Genomic DNA, 20,291 nt, shown 5'->3' on the forward strand with positions numbered 1-20,291 from the left:
GCTGTCTCATTTGCTGACTGCTTCTTCTTTTTCTTCTTTTTTTTTTTGAGACGGAGTTTTGCTCTTCTTGCCCAGGCTGGAGTGCAATGGTGTGATCTGGGCTCACTGTAACCTCTGCCTCCCTGGTTCAAGCGAGTTTCCTGCCTCAGTCTCCCAAGTAGCTGGGATTACAGACCATATGCCACTGCACCCGGCTAATTTTTGTATTTTTAGTAGAGACAGGGTTTCACTATGTTGGCCAGGCTGGTCTTGAACTCCTGGCTTCAGGTGATCCACCCCCCTCAGCCTCCCAAAGTGCTGGGATTACAGGCGTGAGCCACTGCGCCCGGCCTGCTGACTGCTTCTTTGTGTTGCCTCTCCTGCTAAGGCGAGCTCTGAACCTAATGAGTGTCTTGTACACAGTAGGTGCCCAGTCAATATGGACCTTCTGAATGAATTGGCAGGGGCAAAGCCCGTTCCTCATTTTCCCTAGTAAGCCCCAGAATCCTTAACACAATGAGTCTAGATTCATGGCAAGCACACAGCAAACAAAACCAAAAAAAGGCCATCATTTTTGTGGATGGCTTTAGTTTAGATAGGATGATCTGATTGTATCTGCAGAACAATATTGCTTCAGGTGGGGGCAGCCAAGGATTATAATCCCTCTTCACGGATGAGGCCCAGGAAGGTGGCATGACCTGTCTAAAATGAGCCAGCAAATTATGGAACTGGAATTGGAACCCGGGTCTCTCTGGCTTCTGATTCTTAAAATCAAAAGGCCTCATGTGCCACGAGCAGGGCAGACAATGGACAAGGGTTGCTATGGAGGTAGCAGAGCGTGAGTCTCATTGGTCATGAGCACAGGCTTTGGTTCAGTTTAATTTATCAAATATGAATGGTCCTTTGGACGTGCTATTCACTCTCTGGTTACCCACAGTCCCCAACACTCCCTATTGTCACCCCATTTCTCAGACCAACTGCTGTTTGCAATTTATCATCACACTTGCACTGTTGTTTTTTGAGGCTATAGAAGGAAGCAAAAATAATTCTAGTACCTTTGCTTTTACTAAAAGTGGGAAAACAGGCTAGGTGTGGTGGCTCACTCCTGTAATCCCAGCACTTTGGGAGGCAAGGCGGGCAGATCAGTTGAGGTCAGGAGTTCGAGACCAGCCTGGCCAACATGGTGAAACCTTGTCTCTACTAAAAATACAAAAATTATCTAGGACTGGTGGCACGTGCTTGTAATCCCAGTTACTCAGGAGGCTGAGGCAGGAGAATTGCTTGAACCCAAGAGGCGGAGGTTGCAGTGAGCTGAGATTGTGCCATTGCACTCCAGCCTGGGTGACAGAGCGAGACTCTGTCTCAAAAAAAAAAGCAAAAAAAAATGGAAAACAAAAGAGAGACCAAAAAAATGTGAATTTCACTGGGTAGGGATTTTTGTCTGTTGAGTTCACTGATGTAATCTCCAGGGCTCAATAGGTATTTATTGATGGAAAAATGGGCGGGCAAGGGCCGACTTCTCTGTGGAAATTTCCACTTTACTCATTTTAGTTGCTTCTTTCTGACCTTTGTGGGCATTTGTGTTTGAGACTCTCTCTCTGGGGAGGTGGCAGGGATAGGGGCAGGTGCATTACCTTCCTCGGTCAGCGTATGGCTTGCTGAGATGTCTTCATCGGCATCAGTGACTATGACTGAGTAGGTGCCCAAATCCTCGAGGCCAGGTTCTTTCAGGATGACCTTGGACCTGGCAGAGAGAGGTGCGCGGAGGCTCTGAGAGGAGCTTCTGAGGCCTGGGAGCCATGGAGTCCAGGTTGCCTCTGGTGAGCCTGTACCCCATGCAGACACTGGCCAAGTCAGGAAGCAGGGGCAGCTGACTCCTTCCACCTTCTCAGAGTCCCCTCTGGCCTGGCACCTTCAATGGTGCCATAATCTGGGCTCCCTGGCACTGGGTCTGCACTGGCCACACCACCCTGACCTCCTCCAGGGCTTGAGGCGTAGGATTTCTGCCTTGCTGGACACAGCTGAGGCCATGAGGTGCTGGGGGAGGAGTGAGACATGGGGCATTTGACAGGGGCCCTTGTGGTCATCTGGTCCAACTCTTCATGTTATAGATGAGGAACCTGAGTACTGACAACTTGCAAGAGCAAGTCCCTGGCACCCAGGCTAGAAACCAAGTCCTCCTTGAAGGTCTCCTTGAAGGTCCAGAGTTAGAGGCACATATAGTTTCCTACAGAAAAGGAATCTCCAAAAGAATGGTGCCATAGGCTGAGTGCAGTGGCTCACGCCTGTAATCCCAGCACTTTGGGAGGCTAAGGGGAGGATTGGTTGAGCTCAGGAGTTAGAGACCAGCCTGGACAACATAGTGAGACCCCCATCTCTACAAAAAATACAAAAATTAGCTGGACATGATGACATGTGCATATAGGCTTAGCTACTCAGGAGGCTGAGGCAGGAGGATTGCTTGAGCTTGGGAGGTCAAGGCTGCAGTGAGCCGAGATCATGCCATTGCACAGCCTGGGCAACAGAGCAAGACCCTGTCTCGAACCAAAAAAAAAAAAAAAAAAAGAAGAAAGAAAAGAAAAAATAGCACCATTGCAGCCCCTTAAATACACGCTCCACTCTCACTAAGGTGGCACTCAGCATCCTCAGTGAAAGACCAAGCAGAGCCTTCCAACCATCACCAATGAATCCTGCCCTGTGGCCTCAGCCAGGAGCCTCTGCCAGCTCCTCTGACAGCATTTGGGTCTCATTGAGCAGTTGTTTCTCCTCTCCCCTCACTTACTTGTTAACTTCATCCTTGATCTTGACCCTCTGGAGGTCCAGTGGACCCTTGTAGTCTTTGGACCACTGAAACTCTGAGGAATCTGGGGCTTCAGGGGCTTCGAAAGCCAGATAGATAAAGCCCTCTTCATCCACACCAACCTCGATCTCATGGGCACCTAAGGGCAAGATCCAACAGAGGGCAGTGGATGTTTATGCATAATAAACCAGGTCACACCCCTCCCATGCTTAAACCTCCAGGGACTGCCCATTGCACTTAATAACAATAAACTTGACTCTTTCCTGCGGCTGCCAAGGCCTTGCATGATCTGGCTCCTTCTCAGCTCAAATGTCACCTCCTCAGAGAGGCCCTCCTTGACTGCTTCGCTAAGCAACCTTGCCCCTTTCTATCACCCTGTTTTATTTCTTTTATAATAAAGCACTTATTCCTGTCTTAAATCGCTTTCCTCATGCAATAGTTTACTTGTTTACTGTCCTCTGCTCCCCCCGACCCCTACACTTTCTCATTCACTCCTGTATTCCCAATGCAATGTGGGGTCACTAAATATTTGTTAAATGAATGAATAATTAAAAGAGTGGAAAGAGAACATGCTTTATATAGTTGGGAGAGCTGAGTTATTCTGTCATATACCAGCATGTGACCTGGTTACACTTCTCCGACCTATAATAAGATCAGTGCCAATGTGGGATGATGACCCCTCCCTCAGGGGTTTGTTGGAGGGCCAGAGAAGTGTGAGGGCCTAGCACAGCATCAGGCTTCTCCCAACTTCCCTTGAACCCCACCCATCCTGATGGCACAGCCCAGTGGCAGAGCTCTGGCCTCTCCGGCCACCCCTACCTGGCTTGTCCTCCAGAAGCACGGGATCAGTGGGCATGGATGGTTGCCCCAGACCAGCTGAATTCATGGCCTGTACCTGGAACACATAACTCTTTCCTGGCTGCAAGTCAGAAACCTGGGAGCAGAGGGCAAGAGCCAGCAGTGAGGACACCAGTGACTCTTCCTGAAACCCGGGACCCGGGGTGCAGGGAACCACTCAGGGAGCCGCTCTCAGCAAGAAAACCCTCTCTCTTCCTGTGTCTCTCGTCTTTCCATGTGACACAGACGTCCGTTCAACGTCCGGGGACTGTCTTTGCCGTCCTTTTCTCGGGCTTTCTCTACCAATCACCAGGTTCTATCTGTTTTATTTCCCTAACGTTTCTTTTTCTTTTTTCTGAGATGGAGTTTCGCTCTTGTCTCCCAGGAAGTGCAGTGGTGCAATCTCTGCCCACTGCAACCTCCACTTCTCGGGTTCAAGGGATTCTCCTGCCTCAGCCTCCTAAGTAGCTGGGATTACAGGCGCCCGCCACCACCCCAGGCTAATTTTTGTATTTTTAGTAGAGACAGAGTTTCCCCATGTTGGCCAGGCTGTCTTAAACTCCTCACCTCAGGTGATCCACCTGCCTTAGCCACCCAAAGTGCTGTGATCACAGGCGTGAGCCACTGCACCTGGTCTTCCTAATGTTTCTTAAATGTGGCCACTTCCCTCCAGGTCCCAGCCACGGCTGTGATGGAGGCTTCATTTCTCCTCACCTGGGGTAATCCAACAGTTTCCTAAAGGGCATTTCTGCCCTGGGCTGCTGCTCCCCCATCTACCTTTCCCTCTGCCTATCTGATGATGCTTACATCTTTTAGTGGCCTTCACGGTCAAGTTCAAATTTCAAGGTCGAGTACCCCTAGTCTTCCTAGCCTGGCTTTCGCCTGCTGTCCTCTTGCCCCTCCATCTGTCCCCTTCACTCCACAGCTCTCTCAGTGTCCCCACATCCATCACGTCATTTCACACCTCCCTCCCTGCCTTTGCCCTTGCTGAGCGCGCTGGCTGGAATGCCCTCCCGCCTCCCTCTCTGACTCACTCCAGAGTAGCCCGTGCTTCACCACCCAGTTTGGGCAGATGCATGGATTCCAGGAAGCCACTCGCACCTTCTCCTTTGAGCATCCAGAATTCCTGAGACCCCCTCCATTGCAGCATTTGTCACACAGTATCGTCGGCGCCTGCTACCAACAACTGTGACTTATTTAGCTTCTCATGCCTAGGAATTGGTCCAGGCCTGGCATTAAAGCAGTGTGAAGAAGTGTTTAGCCAATAACTTCCCGACTGAATGGCGGCCAACTGTCCACATGCAGAAGCCGGTGTCAGGTCACCTAGGCTGTCCAGCCCCGGCCTGGGCCAACCTACATGCGGACGGGGCGAGACCACTCATACAGGTGAAGACCTCAAGGTCTCAACAGAGTCCCCTGGCTGAGACTCGTCTTCCCTGATTCTGTCTGAGGTGACCTTATTTCATCGTTTTGTAAAATGAAAATATTTTAACTTTTTCTGATTATAAAAGAAATACACACTAGTTGGGAAAATTTTTAAGTAATAGAGTAGAACATGAAATGAAGTACTAAAGCTCCCCTGGCAGGCCTTCCCCCAGAGATGACCAGAATGAACAACTTGGTAAAAATCTTCATAGACTTCTTTTTTTTTTTTAGATGGAGTCTTGCTCTGTCACCCAGGCTGAAGTGCAGTGGTGGGATCTTGGTTCACTGCAACCTCTGCCTCCCGGGTTCAAGTGATTCTCCTGCCTCAGCCTCCCGTGTAGCTGGGATTACAGGTATGTGCCACCACACGTGGCTAATTTTGGTATTTTGTTTTTTGTAGAGATGAGGTTTCACGATATTGGCCAGGCTGGTCTTGAACTCCTGACCTCAGGAGATCCGCCTGTCTCAACCTCCTAGAGTGCTAGGATTACAGACATGAGGCCCCTGTGCCCGGCCAAAATCTTTTTAGACTTTTACCATATCATAATCCGCCTAGAAACAGGATATGCACCGTATCCTATTTGTGAATGTCTTATTCTTTCCTATTGTTTTGGGCTTCTTGAGCCAGCCTTCTTTCCTCTGGGTGCTCCCTAATGAAATGTTGACCAATGAGCTTGAAAACTGCATATCCTCCTGCCTGCTGGGATAAGCACCCAGGAAAACAGGCTGGAGAAATACTTTCCCTTTCCCTAGGGCTGCAGAAAATGGAACCTAATCCACATTACATTCTTACAAATGTTCCTCAAATAAAAGAGGTCTCTAAGACACACTGGCCTTAGGTGTAGACACTATGGCCTGTGAAAATGGCCTTCAGTCACTTGGAGGTCTAACTCTGACTGGCTGTCTAAGTTGGTCATTTGTGTCTGCTAATAATGCTTCAAATGACGTCTTTGTTTATTGACATGTATGAGTCTTTGTGAGTTGTCTTGGTGAGGCCAGAACACTATTTGTGATTTCCTTCCCTCCTGTATGTGTGGAAGTTAAAACAACCACCACTCCAGGAGAACAAAATCAGTGATTCTGCTAGACCCTCATTTAGCCAAAGACTCTAGAGTTTGTTTCACATTTAAATTAAGGAACATGTATCTGCATACATGTTTAGTTATCTATATGATATACAACACGTTATATAGATCACATACTATTAATACGTAAATATCCTACTCTGTATTCTGCTTTGTTTTTCTTAGCCACATAGGATGGATATCTTTTTGTGTCAGTACATGCACAATACATGTAGGTCCACCTCATTCATTTTTTTTTTTGAGAGAGGGTCTTGCTCTGTCCCCCAGGTTGGAGTGTCGTGGTATGATCATGGCTCTCTGAAGCCTGGACCTTTCTGGGCTCAGGTGATCCTCCCACTTCAGTCTCCCAAGTAGCTTGGATTACAGGCATATACCACCATACTTGGCTAATTTTTTAACTTTTTTTTGTAGAGATAAGGTTTCTCCATGTTTCCCAGGCTGGTCTCGAACTCCTGAGCTTGAGCAATCCTCCCATCTTGGCCTTCTCAGAGTGTTGAGATTAAAGGAATGAGCCCCCAAGCCCTGATATACCTGGCTGATAGCAAGTGAGTCTTTTTTTTTTTTGAGACAGAGTTTTGCTCTTGTTGCCCAGGCTGGAGTGCAGTGGCACAATCTCAGCATACCACAACCTCCGCCTTCTGGGTTCAAGCAATTCTCCTGCCTCAGCCTCCCAAGTAGGTGGGACTACAGGTGCACACCACCATGCCCAGCTAATTTTTGTATTTTTAGTACAGACGGGGTTTCACCATGTTGACGGGGATGGTCTCGATCTCCTGATCTTGTGATCTGCCTGCCTCGGCCTCCCAAAGTGCTAGGATTACAGGCGTGAGCCACTGCACCTGGCAGCAAGTGAATCTTTAGGGAGGCATCTGCCTAGCATGGAGCAGGATATGGGCACCAGCTAGCCAGACCTACTACCAACTTGCTGTGTGACCCTAGGTAAATCGCTCCCCCTCTCTGGTCCTCTGCTGCCATTAAGTGAGGGCAGTGACGTTTGGTGGTCATTCCATCTCTGATGCTCTAGTGGCAGGGCACAAAGGCACAAGAACTTACCCTCAGGTGGGTGCCAGAGATGGGGCCCGGGGTGACTGGCTTCCACTGCTCAGAGCCTTCCTCCTGGACACTGATGTGGTAACCTGTGACAGGCCCAGCCCCTGTGTACAGTGGGGGTTCCCACTGCAGCAACAGGGATGTGGCCCGCACCTCGGAAGCCCGGACATCATACGGAGGGCCTGTGAGAAATGAGAGATGGGCAGACAGGTATGAGTTGGGCAGCCAGGCAGCCAGGTGGGCAGCAAGCCCCGTGTGAGTCAGCAAGCTTGTCAATCCATCAGTCACAATCAAGCCTGGAAGGGCCTGCTCTGGGTGTCACCGAGCCCTGGTCAGCCTTGGCATCATGACAAAGCTTGGCTCTTGGCCTGAAACGGGGTTAACGTTTCAAAATGTGCTCAGCCTCCCCTCCTCCCGGAACCTTCCCTGACCTTCCCTGTCCCCATCCCAGACAGCATTAGTCCTTCTAAAGTGCTTCAGTGTTTAGTGTCGGGGCCAAGGGTGTGACTTCCAGAGTCAGACCTCTGGGGTTCGTGTCGCAGCTCCACCCTTTCAAGATATGGGGGCTCTGGGCGAGTTACTTAGCCTCTATGCTCCTGTCCCCTCATCTGTAAAATGGGGATAATAAGAGCTCTTATAATACAGTGCCTCTGTAGCATTAGGGAGAATATTTATGAAAAGTGTCTGGTACCTAGTAAGTACCCAATAATTATTAGTTGTTTATAATTGTTGCTGTTGAAAGCATCATACGTTGTAATTATCTGCCACTCAGGTAGAGGCTTTGTGTAGAAAACAGAACTGAGCTGAACAAAGTGATGGAACGGTGTGGTTCTCCTTCCTCAGTGGGAGGTGAGGGGCTCATCCGTGAGAAGGCTGACAGGGTTATGGTAGCAGTGGGTAGGGTGGCCAACTGTCCATCTGTCTAAGACTAAGAGGGTTCCTGGGACATGGGATTTTCAGTAGTAAACTGAAAGTCTCAGGCAAACCAGGACTAGTTGCTCACCCTAGCAGCGCACTATGGCCATGGTCTATGGTCAGAAGCAAAGCTCAGGCAGTGTCTCGAGTTAGGGAATAGCTTGTGCTGGGGGTACAGGGCCAGTTGATGGCTCAGGTCAGGGGTCCTTTTTTTTTTTTTGAGATGGGGACTTACTCTGTCACCCAGACTGGAGTGCAGTGGCGCAATCTTGGCTCACTGCAAACTCCATCTCCAGGGTTCAAGCAATTCTCGTGCCTTGACCACCCAAATAGCTGGGATTACAGGCATGTGCCACCATGTCTGGCTAATTTTGTACTATTAGTAGAGATGGGGTTTCACCATGTTGGCCAGGCTGGTCTAGAACTCCTGACCTCAGGTGATCTCAGTCTCCCAAAATGCTAGGATTACAGGTGTGAGCCACTGCGCTCAGCCAATCAGGGGTCTTTTAACACAGGCTTAGGACTCTATCTGTGTCAGGAATTACAGAGTCAGTGTGTGGAAGGGCCAGGGGCCTGGGCTGGGGTGAAACAGTGCAAGCCTGAATGTACAGAGGAGTGCAGCGGCCTTCATCTCATCAGGTAGGTTTGGGGAGGGAGGGAAGGGCGGGCACCGGACTTCAGAACTTCAGGCCTCTCACCTGGCTGGGGCATCGTCCACTCTTTGCACTCAAACAGGCTGCTGGGTGCTGACAGCTCGCCAACACCTGCCCAGTTGGCAGCCCGGGCACGGAACTCATAGAAGTGGCCTTCATGAAGGTCACTAACCTTGAGAAGCAGAAACACAGACTGTAAGGCTGAGGCCGGGGGAGGGATGGGGAGCAGGGGAAGTGGTGGTGGGTGGGGAGCGACTCAGAGCAAGAGGTCCATGGGGACTCTGCTTTTATTTCTATTTTTTGAGACTTGGTCTCATTTTGTCCCCCAGGCTGGAGTGCCATGGCATGAACATGGCTCACTGCAGCCTCAGCCTTCTGAGCTCATGCAATCCTCCCATCTCAGCCTCTTGAGTAGCCAGGACTGCAGGTACACGCCACCACACTCAGCTAATTTTTGTATTTTTTGTAGAGTTAGGGTTTCGAACATGTTGCTGGCTGGTCTTAGACTTTTGAGCTCAAACAATCCACCTGCCTCAACCTCCCAAAGTGCTGGGATTCTTTTTTTTTTGAGACAAGAGTTTTGTTCTTGCTGCCCAGGCTGGAGTGCAATGGTGCAATCTTAGCTCACCGCAACTTCTGCCTTCTGGGTTCAAGCAATTCTCCTGCCTCAGCCTCCTGAGTAGCTGGGAATATAGGCATGTGTCACCACGCCTGGCTAATTTTGTATTTTCAGGAGAGATGGGGTTTCTTCATGTTGGTCAGGCTGGTCTCGAACTCCCAACCTCAGGTGATCCTCCCACCTTGGCCTCCCGAAGTGCTATGATTACAGGTGTGAGCCACTGCTCCCAGCAAAGTGTTGGGATTCTTGGGGGCTCTAAACAGTTCTGTTCAAGGTGGGTCTGCACTGGAAAATGAGCTGGATGGCTGAGGCAGGGGAACTTGAGAACTCTGTCAGTCTATGTCAGACTCCAAGACTCAAATAGTGGCCTCTGATCTCTGCTGAACAAGTCATGACACAGGCTGCAGCCACCTTCCAGCCTCACCTTGCAGACCCGGGTGGGGATGGGCTGCTGATTGACCGCGTGCCAGTTCAGCTCCTCCGAGTCGTGCTGGTCCAGGAAGTAGCCCAGGATCTTGCCACCTCCGCGACGCTTGGGGGGTTTCCACCCAATGACCATTTCATTCTTCCCGCAGTTCAGGAGGACAAAGCCATATGGGGCAGACGGGGTAGCTACAGGGAGGTAAGGAGATGAGGACAGCTGCTCCCTGGGAGTGGCTGGATTGGACAGTGGGGCCTGAGGGAGCCAATGAGCCTCCCCTAGTGGGTGCCCACCCTACTCCAGAGGGTTTTCCCTGAGCCAGCAGTGTCTGTGCCCAGGGAGGGCATTGGAGCCTCAGGTTTCTGGGCCTGAGTGCTTCCCCACCCCCTGAAGCTACTAAGGCCTCATTCCATGGCCTCAAGCCAGGGTTACTTCCTCCCCAAAGGAAAGGGTGGCCAGTGCCAGCTCCAGTTCCCCTCAGAGGGCATATGCGCCACTGGCCACCAGGACTGGGCCCTCCAGGATGTGGTCTATGAGCCCCAGCTCCCTGCCCAGCCCAGGGAGGTTTGCAGGCTGGACCTGCCCTTGCACTCACCCAGAGCCTGTTTGACCCTGATGGGCTCGGTGGCAGCTGAGCTCTCGCCTACCCCAGCCTCGCTGACTGACCTGACACAAAACTCGTACTCCTTCCCCGTCCGCAGCCCGGGAACTGTAAACCTGGGAGAGAAATGGGCAGCTTTCATGGATGTACAAACAGCCTGGAGACATTCCCAAACTTTCTAGAACAACTTTGTGGAATAAGAGGTCCCCAGCGCGGTAGAATTTGAAGGTTCCAGGTCAATTCTTCCTAAAAGTCTTGCCCTGGATCCCATGGCAATGCCTGAAATGGCACTGTGGAGGAGGTAGTCCTAAGGGTTTTAAAGGACGTTTGCTTTTCCAGATCCACCATTAAAATGCAAATGCGCTAGGAAAGGTACTAATTTAAAGCAAAGGCAGCCAACTCCTGACCCAGCGCCACGTGGTACATCTTCAGGACTTTGGGCTTTGTCCTTGAAAAAGAAGTGACTGTTAATACCTGCACTCATGCAGTGATGCGAAAACGTAGAGTCCTTTCAGAGCGCCTCAGAGAGAGCTGTCATCCAGAGACACGCAGGGGTGCTCTGGCCTAGAGAAAAATGTCCTTCTCATCCTGTCCCTTTTTTGATAAAACCCAAATTGTGGACCTCTTTCTCTCTCTTCACCTATCAACATTCTCCGAGAGCAAATCTGTACTCGGAGCTCCTCTCAGCCAGTGGTCCCCGAGCAGTCCCCAGGACTTAAATCACTGTGGACAGCTGACAGAGCAGCAAGCTCTCTGCTTGGGGACGAGTGCATCTAATCGGGGAACATGCCTTTATGGGATGAAGGGAGCACTGAAGGGGGTGAAGGTCAGGGAGCACCTGAACAGGGGAGGCTGGGATGACTCCCAGACCAGACCCTGTTGACAACAGATGACAACGATGATGATGACAATGGCAGCGTGCCCTTGTCTAGAACTCACTTTATGTCTATCCACCAGGTACTCCTCACAACACCCTCTGGGGAAGATGCTGCTACGTATCCTTCTTTTGGAGATGAGGACAGTCTTGGGTGTTGGAGGGGCCCTTAGGGATGAAACTATCCAGTCTTTTCATGTTTTCGTGTAGGGAAGCACTCCCACAGCAGGAGAGATGGCCAGGAGTACACAGCCAATTAGGGGCTCAGCCCAGAGGGTAGCCAGGTCTCCCGAGCGCCAGTGCAGCACCTGCCCACTCAGCACTCATTCCTTCACTCATTCAGACATTTTTGTGAGCCAGGCTCTGTGGCGCCTGATGATTCCACAGTGACCTGGACCACCACAGCCCAACTGAGCTCTCTTTCTGTTGTCGCCCAGGCTCCAACTCCCGGGCAGCAGGGTGTAGCCTCTTTCCAGCCATGACACATGGAACAGATGACAGGCACCCATGGGACAAGTTCTCTGGACATGCCAGAGCAGCATGCCACCTTCACCTCCGTGTGCTACCTCCCCTGGTCATGCCGCTCCATTCATGCCAACCCTCCTTCAACCCTGGGCCTCCCCTTCGGGGAAGCACAGCTGAATGCAAGTAGGGAGAGAGGTCTTCTTCTAGGGATAAGGTTGACTCTGAGCTAATTAGTAAAAAACCTGATTATTCTCCAACTTGGGAATTTTAACTGTTTCCGGTAACAAAGTACGAGGGACTCCTTGCAGCTGACTGTGAGGCACCAAAGACCAGTGGGGCACCGGGCCTGTTCCTTTTTCTCGGCCAGATGACCTTGGCTCATGGCCCAGGGTGAGGGCAGCCCAGCCAGGTGTGCTTAAGGCTTGGCCAGTGGTCTGATGGAAAGGGAAGGAAGAGGCACCATCACTTAAGGTCCCTCTCCCACGGAGCTCCTACATCAAGGGCAGTAACCAGCCCAGAAGCCCCAAGACTCACTGTGCCTGCTAGGGCAAGGGTCATTCCGTCCCAGGAATGAGGAGGGAACCTCAGAGCGGAGTGCGAGTTGGAATGTCAAGAGGCCAGGAATGCGCCCCCACCCTCCCGGTTTACAGAGGAGGGAACTGAGGCTCAGAGGGTGATGGTTAATATTGAGTGTCGACTTGATTGGTTTAAGGATGCAAAGTGCTATTCCTGGGTGCGCCTGTGAGGGTGTTGCTAAAGGAGATTTAAAGGAGTTGAGTCAGCGGACCGGGAGAGGCAGACCTGCCCTCAATCTGGGTGGGTACCATCTAATCGGCTGCCAGAGTGGCTCGGATAAAGCAGGTAGAAGAATATGGAAGGACGAGACTGGATGAGTCTTCAGGCCTTCATCTTTCTGCCACGTTGGCTGCTTCCTGCCCTTGAACATTGGACTCCAAGTTCTTCAGCTTTTGTACGCGGACTTAACCAGTGGTTTGCCAGGAGCTCTCAAGCTTCGGCCACAGGCTGAAGGCTGCATGTTGGCCTCCCTACTTTTGAGGTTTTGGGATTCAGACTAGCTTCGTTGCTCCTCAGCTAGCAGACAGACGGTTGTAGAACTTTACCTTGCGATCGTGTGAGTCAGGACTCCTTAATAAACTCCCTTTCATATATACATCTATCCTATTAGTCTGTCCCTCTAGAGATCCCTGACTAATATAGAAAGGGTGAGGGGCGGTGTGGAGCCTGAACCATGCCTCCCTGGCTCCAAAGCCCTCCGCTGCTCTGCTCTCCCCACCTCTCTCTGGCTCTAAGCTCCTAGAGGGATGAGATCAAGGCATGGTCATCTCTGTTCACGGAGTCCTACAAATAGCACATTCTCAGCAAGCGTTTGTTGACAAAGACCATCTGGGTTCAAGTCCCAGTCCTGCCACTTACTAAGCTGCAGGAGCTTTGGCAAGTGACTCAAACTCTCCGTGCCTCAGTTTCTTCATCTGTAAAATGACTATAAAAATAATAACCCTACACATATAGGCTTGCAGGTAGAACCAAGTGACCTCCCATATGAAAAACACTAGAACAGTACCTGGTGCAGGGGAAATCCTGTGAAATGTGGGGCTTCATTATCATTCTGGCGCCCCGCACTTCAAGGATGCTCTGGTGCAGAAAGCAGGGTGATCTGCTTTGGCTCTGTGTCCCCAGCCAAATCTCACGTGGAATTGTAATCCCTAGTGTCGGGGGAGGGATGTTGTGGGAGGAGATTGGATCATGGGGGCGGATTTCCCCTTTGCCGCTCTCAAGACAGGGAGCAAGTTCTCATGAGACCTGGTTGTTTGGAAGTGTGTAGCACTTCCTGCTTTGCTCTTTCTCCCTCTCCTGCTTCCACCATGTAAGACATGCTTCCTTCCCCCTCACCTCCGCTATAATCGTAAGCTTCTTGAAGCTTCCCTAGAAGCAGAAGCCTGTACAGCCCGCAGAACTGTGAACTGATTAAACCTCTTTTCTTCATAAAAGAAATTACCCAGTCTCAGGTATGTCTTTATAGCAGTGTGAGGACAGACTGATACAGGTGAACAGACGTACCTGGTGTCTTGGATGGGTTTGTTGTTAACTGTTTGCCACTCAGATGACCCCACCTCCCGGGAGTAGATGTAATAACCCAGGAGCTCTGGGTCTTTCACGGGATCCCATGTCAGGGAGACAGAGGTCTGTGTGTCTCGGAAAGCTTGAACTTGAGCTGGAGGAGGGAGGGTAGCTAAAAAATAGAAACATGGGCTGAATTAGAAGGCTGAGTTATGTGGCTCTCAGGCTAGGGAAGGGGAGGAGCATGGGGGGAGGCTAGGAGGAGCTCCCGTAGCAATCAAGGTGCATGAATTCCTGACCTGTCAGGGACTTTGGGCAGCGCATTCCTAGGCCCAGAAGTGTATCCTAAAAGTCCTCTCTCCCCTTACCTCTGAGCATCTCTGCTTTCCCACTAAAGCACAAAAGCATTCTCACTCATTCATCCTTACACACACACTCTCTCTCTCACTTGAAAGTCACCGAATCTGACAGCTTCCCTCAGTCCTTATCTTTAATCTCAGTTTTCTTTTTTGAAACTTCTTTCTCCCTGAAACTAAGCTCCTTGAGGTAGGGGCTGCTGTAACTTGTTCAATGGATAGATGGATAGTTGGTTAAATGAATAGATGGATGGTTGGTTGGTTGGTTGGATGGATGGGTGGATGGATGAATGGATGGTTGGATGGATGGATGGATGGATGGATGGTTGGTTGGTTGGATGGATGGATGGGTGGATGGATGAATGGATGGTTGGATGGATGGATGGATGGATGGTTGGTTGGTTGGATGGATGGATGGATGGTTGGTTGGGTGGATGGATGGATGGTTGGTTGGATGAATGGATGGATGGTTGGTTGGTTGGATGAATGGCTGGCTGGCTGGCTGGCTGGATGGATGGATAGATGAATGGATGGATAACAGGTGGATACATGGATGAATAAATGGATGGATAGGTAGATGGATGGATGAATAGATGGCTAGATGGACTGATGGATGGCAGGTACATGATCTTCCTAGTTCTCTTTTTACTTCTCAAACTCCTTATGCGTCCTTTGGTGGTTCTCTATTTTCTTTAGGCCCCCAAAAGTTGGACTCCTCCAAGCTTCTGTTCCTTGACCTGCTCCGTTTTTCTTCCTCTCTTCTTTTTCCTAAGGTCCTGCCTATCCCAGGTCTTCACCCCTCAGCTCTCTGAAGGCTTTGCCTGTAGCTCTGCTCTCCCTTCCTTTCTGTATTATACCAGAGCCTTGCCTGGTGCAATTTAAGTCTGGTTTATGGTCTAGAGACTGCCCACATCTAATGACAAACTGCTCACTGGCCAGCCCCAAATCAGATTCAAATGCCAACCAGAATTAAAGAATAACACCACCGACTCACCAACTTGTTCATATGTGCCGTGTGTGTGTGTGTGTGTGTGTAGTTTTTCCCCTCTAAATTACTGAAGTAGAACAAATCTAGAACTTTGAAATCTTCCCCAAATGGGACCAGCAGCAAACCAGGCTTTTCTTGCATAGGTGGCACTGTAGCAAAGTTCCTTAAAGGGCTGGTTGGTGATGGCAGCTACAGGGAACCTTCTAATCTGATGGCAGGGTAAAGAACCTCAGAGTCCAGAGGCCTCAGAGGTGGGGGCCCTGGGAAACTGGGGTCAGAATGGAGTTGTAATTGGGAGACTCAGGAAGGAGCCACGGGGGGAGTAGTAACAAGGGTCTTTCGAACAATGGGTTTGGCCACTGAGGACAGCAAAGTGTGCAGCTTGGAAATGACTCTCCTAGGTCCCCGTTATGCTGCAGATGAGTGGTGTCCTGCCTGGTAAGCCAGGGCTCAGGTGGGACAGCTCAGCCTCCACCAGGCAGGGAGCAGGGGCCTGCTCGGGAGTGAGGTGCACGATCTAGGGGCAGGCCAGAGGCCTGCAGAACGGAGAGACCACTTGCTTGCACAGCCACTGTGCGGGACCCAGCTCCACTCTGTAACCCATGCATTGCTGATCTGGAAAAAGGCAGAAGGCTCTGGCCAGGCACAGTGGCTCACACCTGTAATCCCAGCACTTTGGGAGGCTGAGGCAGGTGAATCATGAGGTCAGGAGTTTGAGACTAGCCTGGTCAGCGTGGTGAAATCCCATCTCTAATAAAAATACAAAAATTATCAGGACATGGTGGTGTGTGCCTATAATCCCAGCTACTTGGGAGGCTGAGGCAGGAGAATCGCTTGAACCTGGGAGGTGGAGGTTGCAGTGAGCTGAGATCACACCACTGCACTTGAGCCTGGGCGACAGAGCAAGACTCCATGTCAAAAAAAAAAAAAAAAAAAAAAGGCAGAAGGCTGTCTCCCTCCATGAGCCTCCTACCCAGAGAAATGTGATTTTTGATGTCTTAAAACTCCCCAGGCCTGAGATTGAATTGCTTTTCAGCTTCATGATGGGTAGAAGGGAGCAGGGACAGGGAAATGGGCAGGGCTTTGTCCCTGTAGCTTCAGGTCCTGAGCCTGACCTGGCCTGCCTCCTCCCCGACCCCCACATCACGAGGGTACCTGGCTTGCCCCGCAAGGCGATGGGCTCGCTGGGCTCTGAGGGGTCACTCAGGCCGTACCGGTTCATTGCTCGCACTCTGAAGACATACGACTTCCCTTTCTCCAGGTCCAGAAGGGCGAATCTCGGGGATTTCACCGGGCTTTCTGAGGTGATGGCCTCCCAGGTGCCGCTACCTATGACTGACTGAAGAAAAAGAGGAGATCGCATTGGCTAAGAGGTCGCGCTGACCGGCTCTGTGCTGGTCACCTCCCACGATCTCTGTCCCCAGCCCATGTGCTCTCATGATCCTCTGCATTCAGCCTAGGCTGCCCTGAGCATGGGGCTGTGTCCCATCTGCCTCCCCACCTGTCCACCTGGACGCCTACCGAGACCTCACGTCCAGCCTGTCCACAATGCAGCTCCTGAGCTTCCCGTACCTATGTCGCATTGGTGGCTGCCATCCTTCCAGTCCGTCACATGAAACCCCTGGAGCCACCCTTGACTCTTCCTCTCTTTCTCTCACGCCCTAAATGTGCTCCATCAATGAACCCAGATGGCTCACTCTTCAAAATGTACCCAGAACCCAGCCGTGCCTTACTGCCCTCCTGCTCCCCACCATAACCTCGACGTGTGCCGCCAGTGCCTCGAGCCCGAATGATCTGACTGGTCTCCCCTTTTCTACCCATAACCCCCTTCCGTCTTGTCTCAAATGGCCGTCAGGGGGATGCTTTTATAGCATGGGTCAGACCAGGTCCCTGTCTGCCCAGGAACACTCCCAAGCCCCGCATCTCCCTCAGAGCAAAAGCTTCCCCATGGCCTGACCCCTCGGCCTGTCTGGCCACCGTTCCTTCTGCCCTTTGTCTCTGTGCCTCTCTGCTGCTCCCTGAGGGCCCAAGTCCCACCGCCGGGCCTTTGTACTTGCCAGTCCCTCAGCCTGGAATGTTCTTCCCCCCGAAATCTCTTGACTGGCTTACTGTAGGCCTTTATTTAAACCCACCTTCCTGGGGAGTGGGGAGGCCCTCCCAGCCACTCCATCTAAAAACGTCAGCAGCCCCTCACCCCACACTTCAAGTTCTCCTCCCCACTCGATGTCTTTCTCCTTAGTGCCTACCACTCACTACTGTGCTTAATATTTTACTGATTTATTCCATTTATTATTGGCACCCCCTCCTCCCTGACTGCTGTGTCCCCAGGAGCAAGAACAGGACTGGCACGTGGCGGGTGCTCCATCTATGTTTCTGGGACAAATGAATGAACAGATGAATGAATGCTCACAATAACCCTGCAGGGAAGGTGTTAATTTCCCTGCCGATGAGGAAACTCACATTCAGAGAGTGTCGGTGACTTGGCCAAAAGTCCTGCATCTATAACTGGTGGATATGGTATTTAACTTCACTCAGGTGTGGGTGACTGCAAACCTGTTTACTCTCCACAGCGTCAGGGACCCAGAAGGCAGCCAGAAACCCCAAGTCTCTGGGCAGATGGAGGGTGAAGAGCCCAGGGTGATAGAGATGAGTGAGGCACTCAGCAACTTTCTGCTGAGTCTGGGTGAGAGAGCTAAGACCTAGAAGCACCGGGGGACCCACTGATTCCATCCTCTGTGGTCTTCCCCCTCCCAAACCCATCTGGCTGTCAGTGGCGTAGAACCCAGGTAGGTCAAGAAATTGCCATAAGGAACCATGAACACTGCTGAGCACCTACTATGTGCCAGGTTCTATTCTAAGTCTTTATGTGCTCTAATTAATTTGATCCTCAGATTAACCCTACAAGTGGTGTATGATTATTATCATCATTTTATGGAAGAAGAAACAGAGGCACAGAGAGACTAAGTAACTTGCCTAAGGTCACACTGCTGGTAAATAGCAGAGATGGGATTTGAACCCAAGCTGTCTGACGCCAACATCTTCACTGTGATACTCTACTACCTCGCAAACCCAGTCCTCAATTAGCTGTAGCTTTCCTACGTCGGAGATAAAGGATTACCCGTGAATGTGAAAAGAGAGTCTTGTTTGGATAACTGGAGACAGAGATTCCTCCCTAGAAATTTTAAATTCATTTATTCCCTAAACGTTCTCTGTCTACCTAGTTTGTGTCAGGCATTGTGCTGGGCACAGAAAGTAATGAGAAGATAAACTGAGTCTCTGGCTTCAGGGAGATCAGCCAAGGACAGACACCTCCTTGGGAAGTACTGACAGATATTGAGGGTTGCTGGTCCTGGCTGTGGGCTGTGTTTTTTTTTTTAGACAGAGTCTTGGAGTCTAGCTCTGTTGCCCAGGCTGGAGTACAATTGCACAATCTTGGCTCACTGCAACCTCTGCCTCCTGGGTTCAAGTGATTCTCCTGCCTCAGCCTCCTGAGTAGCTGGGATTACAGGCACACACCACCATACCGAACTAATTTTTGTATTTTTAGTAGAGAGATGGGGTTTCACCATGTTGGTCAGGCTGGTCTTGAACTCCTGACCTCATGATCCGCCCACCTCGGCCTCCCAAAGTGCTGGGATTACAGGCACGAGCCACCCTGCCTGGCCTGGAGGCTGTGCTTTATTTCATATTCACAGGGCAGGATCTTCATTTTATGCTGAAGGAAACTGAGGCTCAGAGAAGTTAGGACACTCACTCAGGATCACACAGCAAAACCAGGATTTGAATAGATTGTGACATCCATGCTGTCTTCTGCTCCGCCGTGCCGCCTTCCCTCACTGTGAAGTCCACTCCACAAGACCTGCCTCATCCCCAGCGGGGCCTCCCCTGCCCCCACTCAGTCCCCAGTGAGAACCACCTCCTCGTGCTAATCACTCCGTAGGCCCTGCAGTGCTGCTGGTGCTTGTCCCTGGCTGGAGGGTACCAGCCTCACTTCCCTCCCAATATAGTCCCACCAAGAAGTGCTTGGCCCCAGTGTGTGGCCTGATGCCAGTGGACTTGCATCAGGATAACCGGAGACAGAAATTCCTCCCTAGAAATTTTAAATTCATTTATTCCCTAAACCTTCTCTGTCTACCTAGTTTGTGTCAGGCATTGTGCTGGGCACAGAAAGTAATGAGAAGATAAACTGAGTCTCTGGCTTCAGGGAGATCAGCCAAGGACAGACACCTCCTTGGGAAGTACTGACAGATATTGAGGGTTGCTGGTCCTGGCTGTGGGCTGTGTTTTTTTTTTTTAGACAGAGTCTTGGAGTCTAGCTCCAAGACCATACCCAGGGGATGGTGGATCGTATTGTCATTGTTGTCTGTGCATTTCAGCCTCAGGAACCACCAGCAGTGACTGGCCTCCCAGGGCTAGAGGTAGCCTCAAAAGGCTGCTCAATCCATCCCCATGCTTCTGTGTAGGGCCATGCCTGGGCCCTTCCAGGCTGGGAATTCTCTTTTATTCTCCAACAGCCTCCCCAGGGGACACTGCCCAGGGTCCCACCACACATCTGTTTCTCAGGCTGGCCTGGGGCTGGGGCCTCAGGGTCCCCTACCTTCTCCAGGGAGTATGTCAGCGGAGCTCTGCCCCGGGGTCTCGGCTCCTCCCAGGCCAGAACCACGTAGCCCTCTCGGATCTCGCTGGCATGGACATTGGTCGGTGGTGAGGGGATGGTCACAGTTTCTGGAATCAGAGTCACCTGGGGCTGAGATGGCTGGGCCCTCAGAGACCCCCTAATCTCAGTGCCTCATTCCATGGAGGAGGGAACTGCACCCCCACCCATCCCTGAGAGATGGGCGGTAATTGGCTCCGGGTCACCCAGGACTTTTCCCAACGTGTTCCCTCCTTCAGGAGGTCCACAGCCAGATGGGCCACCGTGACCCCAGCACTTTGGCTACCTCTGACTAGACCCCACCTGCCCTCACCCCCCACACCCTGCACAGGGACAGCTTCTGCCCCCTTGCCAGTTTGAGTCCCAGAGTTTCCAGAACTGTATAGGAGGCCCAGTGTGTGGGAGGGTCCCGAGTACCTTCAAAATCATCTGTGCTGATGGTGATCTTGTTTCCCAGATCAAACGGGATCTCTAGGATGAGAAGGGAGCA

General features: G+C 51.2%; 1 protein-coding gene across 1 annotated transcript in view; it reads right to left on the minus strand.

Annotated features, from left to right (window-relative positions):
- Nucleotides 1-20,291, minus strand: part of MYOM3 (myomesin 3) — a 61,225-nt gene that overhangs the window by 18,542 nt on the left and 22,392 nt on the right. Inside the window, exons 13-23 of the mRNA XM_064363465.1 lie at nucleotides 20,219-20,272; nucleotides 19,745-19,872; nucleotides 16,303-16,486; nucleotides 13,804-13,975; nucleotides 10,380-10,501; nucleotides 9,788-9,975; nucleotides 8,790-8,916; nucleotides 7,180-7,358; nucleotides 3,599-3,713; nucleotides 2,762-2,918; nucleotides 1,614-1,723 (exon numbers count right to left, since the gene is read on the minus strand). Of these exons, the coding sequence (XP_064219535.1) occupies nucleotides 1,614-1,723; nucleotides 2,762-2,918; nucleotides 3,599-3,713; nucleotides 7,180-7,358; nucleotides 8,790-8,916; nucleotides 9,788-9,975; nucleotides 10,380-10,501; nucleotides 13,804-13,975; nucleotides 16,303-16,486; nucleotides 19,745-19,872; nucleotides 20,219-20,272 (1,536 nt within the window). The remainder of the gene's footprint in view (nucleotides 1-1,613; nucleotides 1,724-2,761; nucleotides 2,919-3,598; nucleotides 3,714-7,179; nucleotides 7,359-8,789; nucleotides 8,917-9,787; nucleotides 9,976-10,379; nucleotides 10,502-13,803; nucleotides 13,976-16,302; nucleotides 16,487-19,744; nucleotides 19,873-20,218; nucleotides 20,273-20,291) is intronic.

This window comes from Aotus nancymaae, unplaced genomic scaffold (genome assembly GCF_030222135.1).
Source record: "Aotus nancymaae isolate 86718 unplaced genomic scaffold, 86718_ANA_hifiasm-v0.15.2.pri h1tg000053l, whole genome shotgun sequence".
Lineage (NCBI taxonomy): Eukaryota > Metazoa > Chordata > Mammalia > Primates > Aotidae > Aotus > Aotus nancymaae.